This window comes from Pteronotus mesoamericanus, unplaced genomic scaffold (assembly GCF_021234165.1).
Source record: "Pteronotus mesoamericanus isolate MK-2021 breed Mesoamerican mustached bat unplaced genomic scaffold, CSHL_Meso_final contig_56, whole genome shotgun sequence".
NCBI lineage: Eukaryota > Metazoa > Chordata > Mammalia > Chiroptera > Mormoopidae > Pteronotus > Pteronotus mesoamericanus.
This window is the reverse complement of record NW_026555201.1, coordinates 31112228-31131927: the sequence shown is the minus strand read 5'-3', so window position 1 is coordinate 31131927 and position 19700 is coordinate 31112228. Positions and strand designations below refer to the sequence as shown.

At 34.5% G+C, this 19700-nt stretch overlaps 1 protein-coding gene across 2 annotated transcripts in view; it reads left to right on the top strand.

The window, feature by feature from the left end:
* The window catches only part of EEA1 (early endosome antigen 1), a 128210-nt gene that overhangs the window by 94502 nt on the left and 14008 nt on the right, over positions 1-19700 (top strand). For both annotated transcript variants that reach the window (XM_054580198.1, XM_054580197.1), the window contains 4 exons: positions 749-1079; positions 2172-2273; positions 4001-4195; positions 17146-17328. In XM_054580198.1, coding sequence (XP_054436173.1) covers positions 749-1079; positions 2172-2273; positions 4001-4195; positions 17146-17328 — 811 coding nt within the window. The remainder of the gene's footprint in view (positions 1-748; positions 1080-2171; positions 2274-4000; positions 4196-17145; positions 17329-19700) is intronic.

Genomic DNA, 19700 nt, shown 5'->3' with positions numbered 1-19700 from the left:
GTTGATATTTAATATGTGTATTTTGGTGCATAGTGTGTGTGTATGTGTGTGTATGTGTATAAAATTCATTTCTTTTATCAAAATAAGTCTTTAATTTTCCTAAAGTTGTATCTGCATTTCCTCATTATTGTAGTTTATTTAATCAGGGGTAGAAAACTTACGTTAAGGGACAAATGATAACATCTCTTGTATAATCTGCTAAACGCTACAATTAAAGTGCATCTTTTGTCTTTCCTCTTTGTTTAAAATGAAATATTTGTTTTTTTAATTTATTTTTTCCTGGGTTAACCTTAAGTGTTTTGAAGTTTAAGGACTATCAAACACATTATATGTTTTATGTTTTAAAGGAAAGAAGCAAAGTTCTCTATGTACTTGCAGGATAATACAATAAATAGGTTCTTAAGGGTGCATGGAAAAACTTTTCCAGATATTTTATACTAGAGGGTCTGTTACATGCAGGTGTTTTCTTTGGATCGGTTGTGGTGGACAAGACTGAATTAAGTCAGGAGGCTTAGATGTTCTTGGCTTTACCTACCGTCTTGTTTGACTTGAGGAAAATCATCTTTATCTGTCCAGTGGTCACATTTTGATTGTGTGGCTTTATGACATTAAATTGCTCTTTTCTTTGTTACTTCTTAACTACAAAAGAAAGTTTTAAAACCCAATAATAACTTATTAATTTTGAGTGGTAAATTAGGGATGGTAAATTATGCATTATTTTTAAAAATGTTTTCTTTTGACTATTTAGAGTATCTAGTACAAAGTTGGACCTACAGAAAAAATCTGAAGCCCTTGAAAATATTAAGCAAATGCTTACCAAGGAAGAGGAAGAAAAAGTAATTCTTAAAAAAGAAATTGAAAATTTGAGTCAAGATTCAAAGATGCAGCACAAGGAATTGAGTAACAAAATTCAAACAGCAGTAACAGAACTACAAAAAGTGAAGATGGAGAAAGAAACTCTAATGGTAGAGCTTTCTGAAACAAAAGATAAATTATCAAAAGTTTCTGATTCTTTGAAGAACTCCAAAATTGAATTTGAAAAGGAAAATCAGAAAGGACTGGCTGCCGTATCAGATTTGGTTCGTTGTTTATATTTACTTTCTTAGGTAGAAGTGATTTTTAATTAAAATGTAATGATTTTTCTACTTAATTCACTGTTGCCTTTTAATCCTACATTTAAATAACTTGAATAGTCCTTCTGAGGAAAGGAATTGGGATTGCTTAACTGAAAAAGATATTGGCATGTGCATGTGTAATTTGCCAGAGACCCAGGGAATTTTTAGTTGAATATACCATCTTACCCGGTTGGTAGTGTGATGTGAGGTTTGGGAGAGACTGCAGCAGGTTTTTCTCAGGGACATTTCCACAGACAGTGTAGCTACTAGTTGAAATGTTATTCACATGTCTGAGAAAGAGAAAAGAAAGAAATCTAGAAAGATCTTGATGACTCTATTAATTCTGGTACTATAAACTTTCTAATATTTATTGAATATTCTAAAATTCTTGCTAATCCATGTCTTAGAGATACCATAAAACCTATGTAAACTACAGATTTAAAAAGTCTTACAGTCTCAAAATGCTTAAAGAGGAATGTATTCTCAGAAATATTTTAACTCAGCATAACAAAGTAACAGTGAAAGTAAAATCCTTTGGTTCTCAGTACTAAGGTAAGGAAAAGTATTTAGTAGTATAAAGAAGATATAATGTTAGTATGTTACCTATACATTCCTTTCTGTTTGGTAAAAACATCTTTTATCAGTACAGTTTCCCTCTTAAATTGTGATTATTTTTTATTTATTATTTAAATACTTTCTGTTAAAAAAAATCTCTTGCTTCCATTTTTGAAGTCCATTATTCTACTTCTAAAATTGCATGACAAGTTAATTATAATTAATTTTGTGACATGAAAGTCTTCTAAAATATTGTCTAAATATTATCTAAAATACTTACTGTGACTGTTGGTTGATAATAGAAACTCAGCCTTTTCCTGTCTCTCCCTTTACTGCTATAATATTTGCTTGTTTTTGTAATTGAAGTGAAAGATTCTATCCCATCTCAAACCATCAGTGATTTTAGTTTATTTCTTTGTGTGAATCTTTCTAAGTTTATAAACCAAACTTCTTAAACTTACTACAAATATTTTCTGCATAATGTAGTTTTCATTTTTTTAGGAAAAAACTTGCAAAGAATTGAAACACCAATTCCAAGTCCAGATGGAAAGCACACTTAAGGAACAGAATGAACTGAAAAAGTCACTTGAAAAAGAGAAGGAGGTAATATTTTTTTATAATATAAAATATGTAAAGTATAAAAGGTATTTATATTTTAAAAATATTTTCACACTGATGCTTAAGTCAAAGGAAGTTTTATTTCTCTGAAATATAATGAACCATATATACATATTTTCAAACTATAATTTATGTTCTACCTAATACTAAAAAAACTTTAGTATATAATAAAAGGCCCAACATTGAGGATTACAATGAATAAAGATGGCAAATTGAGTCAACTAACTATTGATTTATCATTAGATAATCTAAATTAAGGAACATTATTGTGGTTGGAAATATCTTTATAGACTTTCCATAGAAATGACCTTTTAAAGGCTCTTTATTTCACGGACATTTGTATTAATGATATATTTGTTAATGGTTGAATAACGATCAAGAGATTTTTTTATATGGTTAATGCTTCAGTTGCTCTCTGTCAAGAACAAACAAGCAAATGAATAAATAAAAAGTTTTAATATATAGTTCTTATATTCTGAAGACACACCTCTAGCAACTAGCATTCAGACATGCAGCTTTCTAGAGATCCGACTTGATAATGCAGCAAGACCTATTGCTGACAAGTCTTTAATATGAAATTATGTTGGCTTGGTGGCCAAGTCCTGAGTCCAGATTGTCCAGAAATATTTACTGGCTATGCCAGTTATTAGCCATGCTCTCTTGCCTTGTTTTAGGCAGGTTACTTAAATCTCTCTTTGCTCCAGTTTCCTCAGCAGTACAGTGGGGCTAATAATAGAATCTGTGTCATGGGGTTATTGAGAGAAATAAGTGGTTTAATATATTTTAAAGTACTTAGAACAAAATAAATGCTCAATGTTAGCTATTATTTTATTATTGTTTATCATAGTATAGTCATTATTGTTACATTACCTGACTTCTGTTTAACACAGAAAATGTTTTCCTTTGTGATGGAAATAGCTGAAGCATCTGTCCGTAGTACTGAGACCTTTTAAAAAAAGTATTGTAACTTTGAATATGTTCAAATGCTCAAATTAGGTTCTTAATGAAATATACATAGAACATGAAAACACGACTTTGGTTAGAAGGGTGGGAGATAGCGGTAGTTCACTTTGGCCACAGAGGAACCTCAGTATGACTTCTGTATATCTAATTTTGAATAGAAATATATGCTAGTAATTTGTAAAAGCAAGGTAGTAGCAAAATGTGTCCCACTCCTCTAAATAAGGAAATTATTGAATGGTATAGTTTAGTGTCATCAGGCAGATACTCAACATATTTGCCAAAGGTGATTTTAGTTTCTATCATAGTTAGTATAGAGTTATTCTTTCTGATTAACCATGGACAGCAGTCTCAGTTAGCATTTTGAGAATATTCTAGAAAGACATTAGACATTCTAGCAATCTAAAGATTGATGTTGATGTTTTTATTTTCTATGACACAGGGGAATGCTAGTCTAGTTCATTTCAAGCTCTATCCAAATACATAATCATAAATTTAAAAGAAAGTTAGGATTAAACAAATATTGAAGATTAATCCAGTATGTCATCTAATAGGGAACAGGGTCAATTATGTAAGTTCCAAGGAAGTAGGGATTTTGTTTTGCTTTTGTTTTGTTTTGTTTTGTTTTACTACTGATTACCTGTGGCTGATAGGCTCAGTAGTTTCTACCTAGAATAGTGGCTGGCATGTTGTACTCAGTAAATGTATGTTTGATGAATAAAATGAATGCTAAACATTTTATTTTGTTTTAGACTTCTCATCAGTTGAAGGTGGAAGTCAATTCAATGCAGGGACAACTCATACAGGCCCAGAATAATTTAAAACAAAAGGAAAAAGAAGAACAACAACTTCAGGAGACCATAAATGAGCTAAAGCAATTGACTGAACAGAAGAAAAAGCAAATTGAAGCACTCAAAGGAGAAGTTAAAACTGCTCTTTCACAGAAGGTAGTGATATGTTTGTTTACTTTTATGGGAAGAAAAACTTTATAATTAAGATAATATAATAATTAAACAAATGAGCTGCAACAAAGAAAATTTGTATATGCTTAATGTATTTCTAAGTTAAATATATAAAAGTACTTAATGATATGTTTAAATATCTAAGTCCATCTTTTTTATGGCCAAGTAGTATCCCATTATGTAAATGTACCACAACTTTTTTATTTACTTACCTACTGATGGCTGCTTGGGCTGATTCCAAATCTTGACTATTGTAAATAACACCGCAATGAACAGAGGGGTGCGTATATTCTTTCAAATTAGTGTTTTGGGTTTCTTCAGATATATTCCAAGGTGGGGAATCTCTGGGTCATAAGGCAGTTCCACTTTTAATTTTTTGACGTAACTCCACACGGACAACAGTATGGTGATTACCAGAGGGAAAAGGAGTGGGGGATATAGAGATGGTATCGGGGGTTAAATGTTGATAGAAGGAGACTTGACTTGTGGTAGTAAATACACCATACAATATACAGATGATGTATTATAGAATTGTACACTTGAAACCTATATAATTTTATTAATCAATGTCACTCCAATAAGTTCAAGAAAAAAGAAAAATGGAAAAAAAAATCTAAGTCCAGATTCTCACTTGCTATAACCATTTTCAGATAATTCTTATTTGAAATTCTAGAACTAGTCATTTGTCTAATAGACATAAAATGATCTTTTTGTAAAATAACATATAACTCTTATTAAGGAAATGCTTAATACAACATTTCTAATGTATTAGAACACTTTAGGCTGTGAGGGCAATCTGGCTGTGACATCTGTCACCCCATTGATTGCCAGGGTTGATTATGCTGATCTGGCTTGCTAGGTGGGTGTCCCCGTCCTGCCTCGCTGATCCATGTGCATCCCTCCTGAAGCTGCATGCTTGGTCGAAGAGGGTGACCTTCCCAACTAGAGGAGAGCACCAGTCTTCGGTCAAGGGTATATGAGTAGCTGCACTCCCTGCTAGAACTTCCAAACAAGCTCTCAAGGTCTAATATATTATACCATTTTAAAGGAATTTTTTATTAAGGGAAAATAAGAACAAATATCACAAAATTGGATATTTTAAAGAACTCAGTAGTGTAGAGTTTATGTAGTTATAAATTATTTGATATCTTAAACTGTCATCTTTTCATTTCTAAACCTATTCTAATTTATTATTAAGCCTCTATTTTCATTTTAAATGTTTTAATACCTGTCCAGATCAAGAGATGATAAAAATGGACCATACCTGATATTTGAACAAAGTGAATGTTTCCCCACTTTTGGTATATGCATATTAAGTGTTCCATGGAGAATAGAGAAGTAAAGTTCCTACTATGTAGAACAAACAAAATATGTCATGTCATTAAGAAATAGTTGTGATAAAAATATGAATTCTATAAATATATATTTTACATTGATTACCATTTTTATAATTATTATTATTATGCCACTTTATAAAAGAGTAATTTTCTAGTAATACGAACAAGAGTAGACAAATTTTTCTATCCTTTTTGTGTGTTGTTATATATAGTCACAGGTCAGGATGTAATTATCACAATACATATTTTGTCGCACGCTTTGATATCTTGGTCATTTTTTTTTCAAAATCTATTATACTCATATCCAAGTGTTCCCCAGATCTTCATTTTTATAGAATCATAACTGATTAATTTAAAAAACACTTTTAGCATGCTTTCTTTTTACATTAAATTATTGGTTATAATAAAATTTTTTTCATATTTATGGTGAAAGTATATTGCCTATATTTTGCATGGTTTTACTAGATCAATAGGAAATATTCTTATTGGTAGTTGTTTTAGTTCAGACTGCTATGGCAAAAATACCACAGACTGGGTGGCTTGAACACTAAACCTTTATTTCTCACAGTTCTGGAGGCTGGGGAGTCCAAAACAAATATGACATACCCAGTTTCTGGTGAAGGCCCATATTCTGATTTGTCTCAACAGCCTTCTCACTATAACCTCAATATGGGGGGGGGGTGTGGAGAGAGAGGGAGAAAGAGAGAGAGAATGAGAATGAATATCTCTCTTATGTTTCTTTTTATGAAGACCATGAGGGCTCCACTCTCATGACCTAGCGACCTCTCAAAGGCACCGCCTCCAAATACCATCATACTAGGGATTAGTGTTTCAACATACGAATTTGGGAGTGGCAAACATTCAGCCATAGCAGTAGTTCACTTATGTTAGTGTATGGATGCCAGAATAAGGAACACACTTTTTAACTTTGGGAAGGACAGTATTTTGGGGAGTATTGGGTGGATAGTTAGTCTCTGGAAATTAGACTTTGAATTTAGAATAACTGGAGAATCATTGAAAGGCAAGAATTAGTCAGGTTTTATTGAGGAGGAATGTACTGTCATGGAAAGAAGGTAAATTTTGGAGCTAGGCAAAACTGAATTTAAATTTTATGTAACATACATTAGGTTTATGCTCACAGGAAAGTGATTTGTTTTTCTGAGTTGAATAAAATGGGGTCATAGAATTGTTGCAATGATTGAGATAATGTATTCAAAGCACCTAATACTGTGCCCAGTGCAATATGGGAGCAAAATAGTTGTTGGATATTACATGGAAGTTTAGCAAACTATGACCTCAGAGTATCAGTGAGCATGGTAGGTTAGTGTGATGCTCTGTGACAAAGTTATCACTGGTCCACAGTGAAATAGGAAAACCAAGGATAATGTTTAAATGGGTGTAGGTGTATATTGTATATATGTACACATACATAAAACACATACACACATATATTTTATATGTATATATTTATATCTAATCCTATTTTTGATTTACATATAATTATTACATAATCACACACATACCTAAATTTATATGTAATCATATATATATATATGATTGTTTGGGAGCCATCGATCAAGGATCCAGTAAGCCGGTTGTAAGTCAGCAGTTACTGTACCCACTTTATGCAAAACCTAATGTGGGAACACAGAATGAATAGGATATGACCTCCTACTCTCAACTAATTTAGTGAGGAAGCAGGTATGTAAAGAAAAAACTGTAATAAATGAGAATGAAACAATAACTTAGGGAGAAATATAAGAAAAGTTGGAATTTAGTAAAAATTTTGACTGCCTTTCTAATGGAGCTAGCATTAGAGCTAGGCCTTTAAAAACAATTATTATAATTTTGGAAGGTTTAAAAAAGTGGAAGTCAGGCATTTCAAAAACAGGAACTAATACTAACAAAGTTTGCAAAACTTGAAAAATGTCGTTTAGAACATTAGCTATTGGAGTGCATGGTAAGTGGAGAGGTGAGGAGAGATAAAGCCAAAAATTAGATGAAATTAGATCACAGTTGATATATATAATTGTTGCCACTTCACATTTTTAATATAGGAGGACAAAAGGTTTTTAATAAAGGAGAAATGTGTTCAGACCTAAAAACACATTCAGAAAGTGTGGGGGTTTTTTAGAGAAAAAACTTACAGTTTGGGAAGAATAAATTATAAATGACTAACCCTTCTGCATTCTCTTTTGGGGCTTTGGGTTTACTGCTATTAAAGCAATTTTCAAACTGTTCTCTTGAGCTGTTTAAAAAAATTTTTTTATCCTCATCAGAGGACATGCTCACAGATCCTAGAGAGGGAAAGGGAGGGAGGGAAACATTGATACAAGAGAAATACTGATCAGTTGCCTCTCTTATGTGCCCCAACCAGCATCCAAACCCACAATCTAGGCGTGTGCCTTGAGTGGAAATTGAACCTGCAGCTTTTAGGTGTATGAGACCGACGCTCCAACCAACTGAGCCACACTGTCCAGGGTGTTTCTTAAAATTTTTTATTTTTAATAATTTAACTATCCCACTGACAGATTTGAGTTCCTCAGAGTTAGAGAACTGTGTCTCTTCACAAATAAGCTACCACACAATTTTTAAAAAATGAATTAATGAATCATTCTGTCAGAGTAAAGATAATGAAGCCCCAAATAAGCCTGAAGGACCATTGTAGTCATTGTTGAGACTTTGCAGAGGCTTAGTTGAGAGCCATAAAAGTTATTAAAGAGAAAGAACACTAGATATATGTATACATATGCATATATAGCCTTCAACATAAAAAAAGATGTTGAGAAATTCTTCACCATAAAAAAAATCTAAATTACAGGAAATAAAAGAGAGGTAACATGGGATGTTACCTGTTAATGGGTGGGGAGATCAACCCATTTTTCTCCATAGCCAGTCAGCACTGCCTTCTGGCCGTCTGCCTCCTTGTTCTCTATCCATCCTCTTTTAATATCCCACTGCCACAGTCTTAGTCCAGGATTTCTTTTTCTCTTATTTGGGCCATCACGAAAGCCTCTTAATAAACATTGAGGCTTTTCCACCTCAAATCTATTTGTCATTCATTTACTCAAGAAATATTACTAGGCACCTATTTTATGCCATCGCACAATTCTGGGTGTTGGACATACAGACATGAACAGACAAGGAACCTGTTCTCATAGAGCTTACACTTCTTGGGGAAACATACTAAACAGGGTGATGTGAATGACAGGGATGGACAGAGTCTTACTAAAGATTGGGCATTGAAGAAGCCTCTCTGAAGAGATTTGTGCTGATTCATGGAGTACAAGAGCTGTCCATACAAAGGTCAGGGGAGACAACTTGTGCAAAGACTTTAAGGCTAGAGCAGCTTGGTATTTTCAAAAAAGAGAAGACCAGTAGAGGTTAAGTATAGTGGGAGAGAAGAAACATAATATGAGATGAGCTCAGAGAAGTAGACAGGAATCAAAGCATATAGATGTAAACTGGTAGATTATAATATAACAAAGAATGATATATTTTGTTTGACGAACATTTAGAATAGATTGGAGACTTTTGAGCAGAGAGTGGTACAAGTCTGACTAAAGGGAGATAAATGAACAAGCAAGGAAAGCATTGAAAAACTACTGCAGTAGTTTGGACAGTACGTGATGATGGCATGAACTAAAGAGTTAGAAGTGGATGGTTTTGTATGATTTTCTGATGTTGAACTTTATAAGTTCTTTATATATGTTGGATATTAACACCTTATCAGATAAATCTGTGAATATCTTCTCCCATTCAATGGGTTGTCTCTTAATTTTGTTGATGGTTTCCTTTGCCATACAAATTTTTTTTAGTTTGATGTAGTCCCATAATATTTTTTTTTTGTATTTCCCCTGCCTGTGGAGATATATCAGAAAAAAATACTGCTTCAAGCAATGTCCAAGAATTTACTGCCTATGTTTGTTTTTAGGAATTTTATGATTTGGGGTCTAACATTTAAGTCTTTAGCCACTTTGAATTTATTCTTGTGTGTGTGGTGAAAGAAGCTGGCCTAGTTTCATTTTTCTGCATGTATCTGCCCAACTTTCCCAGTACCATTTATTGGGCAAACTATATTTAGCCCATTGTATGTGCTTGCTTCCTCTGTCAAATATTAATTGACTATAGAAGTATATTAATTGACTATAGAAGTATGAGTTTATTCCTGGGCTCTCTATCCTGTTCCATTGATCTGTGTGTCTGTTTTTATGCCAGTACCATGCTGCTTTGATTACTATGGCCTTATAGTATCCTGGTAATTTGATATTAGGTAGCATGATTCCTCTGACTTTATTCTTTCTCAGGGTCGCTGTTCCTATTCAGGGCCTTTTGTGGTTCCATACAAATTTTTGAAATACCGGTTTGGCCAAAAAGTCCATTTAGTTTTTCCCATAAAGTAAAAGACACATTTTTATTTTCACCAATAACTTCATTGATTTGGGTATTTTGATATATTATTTGGATAATGTTGGCTATGTCCCACTATTGGCTTCTAGTGGGTGGGGGCCAGCGGTGCTACTAAACATCTTTCAATGCATAAGACAGCCCCACAGCAGAGAATTATTTGGCCAAAATGTCACTAATACCAAGAAACTTTGCAAACCACTTTTGGCATGTTCTATCAGTCAGAGCACCTTCTCCATGCACTGTACAAATCTTTTTTGTGCATCTCAGTTGCAGTTTTACCTTTCTTGACATAATAAAGCATAATATGCCAAAAATCTTGTGTTATCTTCTTCCATCTTCAGTAATAAAATGGCTGCACATTCAATTTTTTTGAATCAACTATAATCTTTACTGTATTTTTTCCTATTATTATTTAGTTGCCTTATAATCCCCCAACAATCACCACACTGTTGTCCATGTCTTTGAATCCTTCTTCATTTCTGATCAGTCCTCTACCCCCTTACTGCCCCCCTCCCACCAGCTGTCATCCTGTTCTTCATCTGTGAGTCTGTCCCATTTCCCTTGTTCATTCAGTTTGCTCATTAGATTTCACGTATGAGTGAAATCATATGGTATTTGTCTTTCTCTGACTGGCTGATTTCACTTAGCATAACGTTCTCCAGGTCCATTCATATTGTTACAAAGGGTAAAACTTTCTTCTCTCTTATGGCTGAGTGGTAGTCCATTGTGTGAAAGTCCCATAGTTGTTTTATCCGCTCATCTACTGATGGGCACTTGGGCTGCTTCCACATTTTGGTGATTGCAAATAACGCTCCAATGACATAGGGGTGCTTATGATCTTCCAAATTAGTCTTTTGGCTTCCTTCAGATATATTCCCAGAAGTGGGATCACTGAGTCAAAGGCAGATCCATTTTTAATTTTTTGAGGTATCTCCATATTGCTTGCCACTGTGGCTGCACCAATCTGCATTCCCAACAGCAGTGCAAAAGGGTTCCCCTTTCTCCACATTCTTACTGGCACTAGCACTTGTCGTTTGTTGATTATTGACAATAGCCATTGTGATAGGTGTAAGATGATGTCTCATTGTGGTTTTAATTTGCATTTCTCTGATTAGTGACATTGAGCATCTTGACATATGTCTATTGGCCATCTGTATGTCCTCTTTGGAGAAGTGCCTGTTTAGGTACTCTGACCATTTTTTAATTTTTTTTTGTGTTGATTTTTGTAAGTTCTGTATACATTTCTGATATTAACCCCTTACCAGATGTATCAGTGAATATGTTCTGCCATTCAGTGGTTGTCTTTTTATTTTGTTGATGATTTCCATTGCTGTCAAAAAACTTTTTAGTTTGATATAGTCCCATTTTTAATTTTTTCTTTTATTTCTCTTTCCTGGGGAGAGATATCCAATAAAAAGTTTCTATGGGAAATGTCCAAGATTTTACTGCCTATGTTCTCTTCTATGATTTTTATGGTTTTGGACCTGATCCATTTTGAATTTACTCTTGTGCATGGTGTAAAAAGGTCATCTAGATTCATTTTCCTGCATGTATCTATCCAGTTCTCTCAGCGCCATTTATTGAATAAACTATCTTTAGTCCATTGTTTTTGTTTGCATCATCTGTAGAATATTAATTGACTATAAATGTGTGGGTATATTTCTGGGATTTCTATTCTGTTCCATTGATCTTTGTGTCTGTTTTTAATACCAGTACCATGCTGTTTGATCACTATGGCTATATAGTATAGTTTGGTAACAGGCAGCATGATTCCTCCAATTTGTTCTTCTTCCTCAGATTGCTGTTGCTATGTGGAACCTTTGTGGTTCCATATAAAGTTTTGAAATATTTGTTCTAGTTCTGTGAAATATGTTATTGGAATCTTAATTGGAATTGCATTGAATCTATAGATTGCTTTGGATATTGCATTTTAATGATGTTAATTCTTCCTATCCATGAACACAGTATGTGCTTCCACTTATTTTTATCTTCTTCTTTTTCTTCAGTGTCTTATAATTTTCTTGTACAGGTCTTTTACATCCTTAATTAGGATTATTCCTAGATATTTTATTCTTTTTATAGCAATTGTGAACAGGATTGTTTTCTTAATTTCCCTTTCTGTTAGTTCGTTATTGGCATATAATAATGAAATTAATTTCTGGACATTAATTTCATATTCTGCTGTTTTGCTGAATTCATTTATCAGTTCTAGTAGTTTCTTGGTGGAATCATTGGGATTTTCTATGTACAGTATTATGTCATCTGCAAATAATGACAGTTTTACTTCTTCCTTTCCTATTTGGATGCCTTTATTTCTTCTTCCTGTCTGATTGCTGGTGCTAGGACTTCTGGTACTATGTTGAATAAGAGAAGTACAACAGACATGCCTGTCTTGTTTCTTACTTAAGGGGAATGCTTATAGTTTTTGTCCATTTAGTATGATGCTGGCAGTGGGTTTGTCATATATGTGCTTTATTATGTGGAGTTATGTTCCCTCTATTCCCACTTTGCTGAGTTTTTATCATAAATATGTGCTGGATTCTATCAAATGCTTTTTCTACCTCTATGATATGATCATGTGGTTTTTACCCTTCATTGTGTTTATGTGGTGAATCACATTTATTGATTTGCGAATGTTGTACCAACCTTGCATTCCCAGAATAAATCCCACTTGATCATGGTGTATGATCTTCTTGGTGCATTGATGTATTCGATTTGCTAATATTTTGTTGAAGGTTTTAGTGTAATATGTTCATCAGGGATATTGGCCTATAATTTTATTTCGTTGTAGTCTTTATCTGGTTTTGGAATTAAGATGATGCTGGCCTCAGAAAATGAATTTGGAAACCTTCTATTCTCTTGAATTTTATGTAATAGTTTGAGAAGCAGAGGTGTTAGTTCTTCTTTGAATGTTTGGTAAAATTCACCTGTGAAGCCATCTGGTCCAGGGCTTTGTTTGTTGGGAGGTTTTTGATTACTGCTTCAATTTCACTAGATGTAATCTGTCTATTCAGATTCATTGATTCTTCCAGATTTAGTTTGGGAAGATTGTATGTTTCTAGAAATTTATCCATTTTGTCCAGGTTGTCTGGTTTGTTGGCATATAGTTTTCCATAATATTTTCTTACAATCCTTTGTATTTCTTTGATATCAGTTGTAATTTCCCCTCTTTCATTTCTATTTTAATTACTTGGGTCCTTTCTCTTTTTTTCTTGATGAGTTTGGTTAAAGGTTTGTCAATCTTCTTTATCTTTTCAAAGAACCAGCTCTTGGATTCACTGATCTTTTATATGTTTTTTTTTTACGCTATATTTTTCATTTCTACTCTAATAATATTATTTCCTTTTTCTACTCACTTTAGGCCTTGTTGTTCTTATTCAAGTTCCTTTAAGTTTGAAGTTGGAGTATTTATTTGAGCTTTTTCTTGTTTTTATTTTTTGTTTTTTTTAGATAGGCCTGTATTGCTATAAATTTCCCTCATAGGTGTGCTTTCCCAGTGTCCCACAGATTTTGGATTGTTGTGTCTTCATTTTCATTTGTTTAAGGTATCTTTTGATTTCTTCCCTGACCTCCTTGTAGACCCATTTATTGTTTAATAACATGTTATTTAACTTCCATGTCTTTGCGTGTTTTTCAGTGTTCTTCTTGTGATTGATTTCTAGTTTCATAGCATTGTGGTTAGAGAAGATGCTTTAATGATTTCAATCTTAAATTTATTGAGACTTGGTTTATGTCCTAACATGTGAACTATCTTAAAAAATGTTCCATGTGCACTTAAAAGTGTGTATATTCTGATGCTTTGGAGTGCAATGCTCTTGAATGAAATATTAAATTCATTTGATCTAGGGTGTCATTTAAGGCTTTTATCTCCTTGTTGATTTTCTGTCTGGAAGATCTATCCATTGAAATCAATGGGGTGTTAAAATCCCCAACTACGCCTGTATTTCTGTCAGTCTCTCCCTTTATGTCTGTCAAGATTTGCCTCACATATTCAAGTGGTCCTATTTTGGTTGTGTAAAGATTTACTAGGGTTATATCCTCTTGTTGGATTGTTCCCTGAATCATTATGTAGTGTCCTTTGTCTCTTACTATAGCCTTGGTTTTAAAGTCAGTTTTGTTGGACACAAGTACTAGTACCCTGGCTTTTTTTCCCCTTTCCATTTGCATGGAATATTTTTTTCCATCCCTTTACTTTTAGTCTGTGTGTATCTTTCAAAATAAGATGGGTGTGATGGAGGAAGCATAAAAATGGGTCTTGTTTTCTTATCCATTCAGCTACCCAGTTTATTTCGACTGGAGCATTTAAGCCATTTACATTTGAGGTGATTATTTATAGATACATATTTAGTGCCATTTTATTGTTATATGATTTTCCTCTGTTTTTTTTTTTTCTTTCTTTTCTTCTAAAGAAAGCCCTTTAACATTTGTTGCAGTACAGGTTTGGTGTTAACAAACTCCTTAAATTTTTTTCTTGCCTGGGAAGGTCCTTATTTCTTTTGATTTTAAAGGATAGTCTTGCTGGGTAAAGTAGTCTTGGTTTTAGGTTCTTGCTTTTCATCATCGTCAGTATTTCATGCCACTCCCCTCTGGCCTGAAATGTTTCTGTTGAGAAATCAGATGACAGCCTAATTGGTGCTCCCTTGTAGGTAACTACCTCCTTCTCTCTTGTGGTTTTTAGGATCCTCTCCTTGTCTTAAGCCTTGTAATTTTAATTATGTTGTGTCTTCATGTGGGTCTCTTTGGGTCCATCTTGTCTGGGACTCTGAGCTTCCTGGACGTGTGTTTTTTTCCTTCACCAGATTAAGGAAGTTTTCAGTCATTATTTCTTCAAATAGTTTCTCAATCCTTGCTCTCACTTTCTTTTCCTTCTTGTATTTCCATGATGCAGATGTTGTTATGCTTCATGTTGTCCATATTGTCCCTTAAGCTCTCTTCATTTTTCTCAATTCTTTTTTCTTTTTCCTGCTATGCCTGGGTGTTTTTTTGGTACTTTGTCTTTCAAATCACTGATTCAATCTTCTGCTTCATCAAACCTACTATTTATTCATTCCAGACTATTATTATTTCAGATATTGTATTATTTATTTCTAACTGGTCCTTTTTTATAATTTCTGTGTTTTTTTTCATGCTGTTGAGTATCCCAATAATCATTACTCTAAACTATCTGATAAATTACTTGCCTCCATTTCATCTAGTTCTTCTTCTGGAGAATTCTCTTGTTCTTTCATTTGGGGTCTGTTTCTTTGTCTTCCCATTTTGGCTGCTTCTTTGTATTTTCTGCCTTAGCTGTTAAACTAATCAATGATATAGCCTTAAACTGTAACCAGTAGCCCAGCTTAAACACCACAGGGTGGGGCAGAGTAATTCCTGTGGGTGAGGCTGTTGCTTTCCCTCAGGCTGATGCCACTTAGAGGGGAGTGCTCTGCCTGAGAGAGATGCCTTCTGTGGTAGGGATAATGACTCAGCACAGGAATCCTGGTGGTTGTTCCTTCAGTCCTCTCCCCAGAGCCACCAACCCCAGACTCTCCTCAAGTACCTCTAGTCCACTCTGCCCTACCTGTGCCAGAGTGCAAGGTAAGTGGCTGTAAATAAAATTTTGTGCATTGGCCCTTTAAGGGGGTCTCTGCATCTTTAGCTATCTTTCCCTAGTAGACAGAAACCCTGCTGTTTTTCACAGCTGGATGTTATCTGGCTCTGGTGCTGTAGGCTGAGGAGCCCAGCTTCTTGTTTAGTCCTCACACTTTTTAGGGGGAGCTCCCTAGCTGCTGAAATATCCTTCCAGAACTTCAGCTGCCACCCATGGGAGCCCACACCACCCTCTTGAGCCCTCTCTACACTCCTTACCAGTCCCATTGTGATGAAGTGGTTTCTTCTGTCTGTCCTTAGTTATAAGGCTTCTCTCCAGTGAGTGTTCAGTTGGTTATTCAGAATGATTTCTCCACAATTTAGTTGTAATTCCAGATTGGTCCTGGGAGGAGGTTAGTGTAGCTTTCACTTACTCATCCATCATCTTGGGTCCCCACCAATTTTGATAAGTGTTTTTTAGATGCATGCAGATATGACAGCTGTCATGATGCAGTCTAACAAAATTGTTTCAAATGAAGTGAAAGAAAACTAAGCTCTACTGTAGCCATCTTACATAAGAAAACAAATGTATATTTTGGCCAACCCAATAATTTCAGGAGTCAGTTGTAAATAATTGATATTTAAAGCCTTGAGTCTAGTTGAGATCTTCTAGAGAGGGACTTTATATAGAATAGAAGACCAGGGACAGAAACTTGAGGCTCTATAACTTTGAGAAATCAAACAGAAGAAGAGAATGTAGTAAAAGATTTTAAGAAGGAGTGACCAGTAAAGTAGGAGAACCTAAAACATAAGGTGCCTGGAAAGCAGGTTGAAAAAATGTTTCTAGGAGACGTCATCAACTATGATGATGTCTAGGGGATGTCATCAACTAATTCATGTACTGCTGGGAGGTCAAATATAACGTGAACAAGGACATAATTATTGGATTTTGCAAACAGGTGGTTGCAGTTTCATTGAAGTCATATATTTAAAATAAGTGTTTATTTTTATCCTGTATATACATGTATTTTAATAATGTCAAAATTTTTATATAGTTCCTGAATTTTCTTAAAGACTAAAGACAAGTTTAGAGTTTAAAAGAGGTGAACCTTTGAAAGATTTTCTTTTTCTGTCTTAATGTTAATAAAGATGACCTGAAGAAATTTCCTTAGTTATTTTTTAATTTCAAGGAGAAAAAAATAATAATTTTAACACAGTAATGACTTTCTAATTTCACATACAAATTTCCCTTAGTTTAACTTGCAGCTGCTACCATTTTCTACAGCCTGTCTCACAATGTCTTCCATCAGACTGTGGTTGTTACCCTCAAGTCTCCTGAGACCTTGATACTTAGGGCTTCCCATTAAAATGCTTTTTTCTTTATTTAACTGCTTTTCATTGTCTTGGTTTTGAAATTTGAACTTGTTGGATTTTGTAATTCTTTAACTTTGTAACTATATGGTTAATATGTTGCTCTTTATTAAAGTAGAAAAAAAATATAGGGCTTGGATGCCAGTTCACTTTGTTGTTCTCAGGAATCTTCTTAGTTGTGTGGATTTCAGTTTGTATTTGTAACTGCTTTTCGGTTTTCATACTGTTTTAAATAATGGTTGTATGTTTCAGACAGAGCTTGAGAATAAACTACAGCAGCAGTCAACCCAAGCAGCACAGGAACTTGAAACAGAGAAGGGGAAAATGTCCGTGTTACAAAACACCTATGAAAAAAGTCAGGAAAATCTAAAACAGCTTCAGTCTGATTTCTATGGAAAAGAATCTGAACTTCTTGCCACAAGGCAAGATCTTAAGGTATAGTAAACTATATTTTTTTAATAAAAAATAGTAAGTTGTTTATTGACCTTCATTAAATGATTGATTTCAATGTAAGTTGGCAAGGGAATGCTAACATTTGTGGAATATCATGCTTCCTTTCTTTTTTTAATTATATTTTATTGATTATGCTATTACACTTGTCCCATTTTTTCCTTCCCCTTTACCCCCTCCGCCCTGTACCCTCCCTCTCCAACATGCCTCCCAGCTTTGTTCTTGTCCATGGGTCATATATATAAATTCTTTGGCTTCTCCATTTCCTATACTGTTCTTAATCCCCCCTTTGTCTATTTTCTACTTACCAATTATGCTTCTTATTTCCTGTACCTTTCCCCCGTTCTCACTCCACCCCCTCCCCACTGATAACCTTCATGTAAACTCAATTCCTGTGATTCTGTTCCTTTTCTAGTTGTTTGTCTAGTTTGTTTTTGTTTTTTCTTTTAGGTTCAGTTGTGGATAGTTGTGAGTTGTCATTTTACTGTTCAGTTTTGATCTCCTTCTTTTTCTTAGATAAGTCCCTTTAACATTTCATATAATAAGGGCTTGGTGATAATGAACTCCTTTAACTTGACTTTATCTGGGAAGCACTTTATCTGCCCTTCCATTCTAAACTATAGCTTTGCTGGATAGAGTCATCTTGGATGTAGGTCCTTGCTTTTCATGATTTTGAATACTTGCCAGCCCCTTCTTGTCTGTAAGGCTTCTTCTGAGAAATCAACTGATAGTCTTATGGGCACTCCTTTGTAGGTCACTGTCTCCTTTTCTTTTGCTGCTTTTAAGATTCTCTCCTTATCTTTAATCTTGAGTAATTTAATTACGATGTGTCTTGGTGTGCCTCTCTTTTGATCCAACTTCTTTGGGACTCTCTGAGCTTCTGGATCTCCTAGATGTCTATTTCCTTCACCAGATTGGGGAAGTTTTCCTTCATTGTTTTTTCAAATAAGTTTTCAATTTCTTGCTCTTCTTCTTCTCATTCTGGCACCCCTATGATTCAGATGTTGGAACATTTAAAGTTGTCCCAGAGGTTCCTAAGCCTCTTCTCATTTCTTTGAATTCTTGTTTCTTCATTCTGTTCTGGTTGAGTGTTATTTCTTCCTTCTGTTCCAAATCATTGATTTGAGTTTCAGTTTCCTTCCCTTCACTATTGGTTCCCTGTATATTTTTCTTTATTCTCTTTGTATAGCCTTCACTTCTTCTTTTATTTTGTGTCTGTACTCAGTCATTTCTGTGAGCATCCTGATTACCAGTGTTTTGGACTCTGCATCTGATAGGTTGGCTACCTCCTCATCACTTAGTTCTTTTTCTGGAGTTTTGATCTGTTCTTTCATTTGGGCCATATTTCTTTGTCTAGGTGCACCTGTTATGTTGAAAGGGGTGGAGCCTTAGTAATCACAGGACCAGGCTGTGTTGTGATACTGTATGTGGGGTAGGGGTCAGAGAGAGAACAATGCCACTTGTTCAGCTTTGGTCACTTTCAGTCACTTCTCACCCCATTTTTGGTCACTTCTCCCACTACCCACAAGTGAATTGGGTCCTTCTGGTGCTGATTCCCAGGTGGGTGGGTTTGTGTACATTCTGTGGGTCCCTCCAATGGACTCTCCTGTGAGTCTGAGAATTTTTCCTTCCTGCTTCAACCCCCACAGGTTTTTACCACCAGAGGTTTTGAGGCTTTATTTCCCTCCACTGGAACCCTGGGTTGTGTGATCTGTTCCCCACAGTTGTTCCTCCTGGTTTATCTGCACATGAATGTGGGATCACCTGGTCCATCAGCCACTGCCTTGCCCTGTATCCTCTCTGCCCTCGCTGCCGATCTTCACCCCTCCTGCCAGTCTGAATGAATGTTTCTTTTTTAACTCTTTGGTTGTTGGACTTCCATACAGTTTGATTTTCTGGCTATTCTAGTTGTTTTTTATTTTTAAATTTGTTGTTATCCTTATTTTAGTTGTGCAAGGAAGCAAGGCATATCTCCTTTGCCTCCATCTTGTCCAGAAGTCAAAAGCAGTTTTATTGTTACTTATCAGGCAATATTGACTTTAGTTTTATATATTTGTTACCTTCCCAAGACTCCCTGAATTAAAATTAGGAAATTATAGCTCAAAGTAAATTTACCCTTAATTATCTAAACATATGGAATATGATTTGATTAAAGTATCATGTTTATTAAAATGAAAGATATGGACAAAGAGTAAATAAGTTATGTAGTATTACGTTATTAGTTTTCTAAGGGAAATGCAATATTTATATTCTCTCATAGAAGATTAAGTCAGTTCTGTCTTTCTGTCTCTTGTTCTTTTTTTTTCTTTTTTGGTTAAATATAATTTTTTTGTTTAAATTTTTGTTTCTTTAGAGTT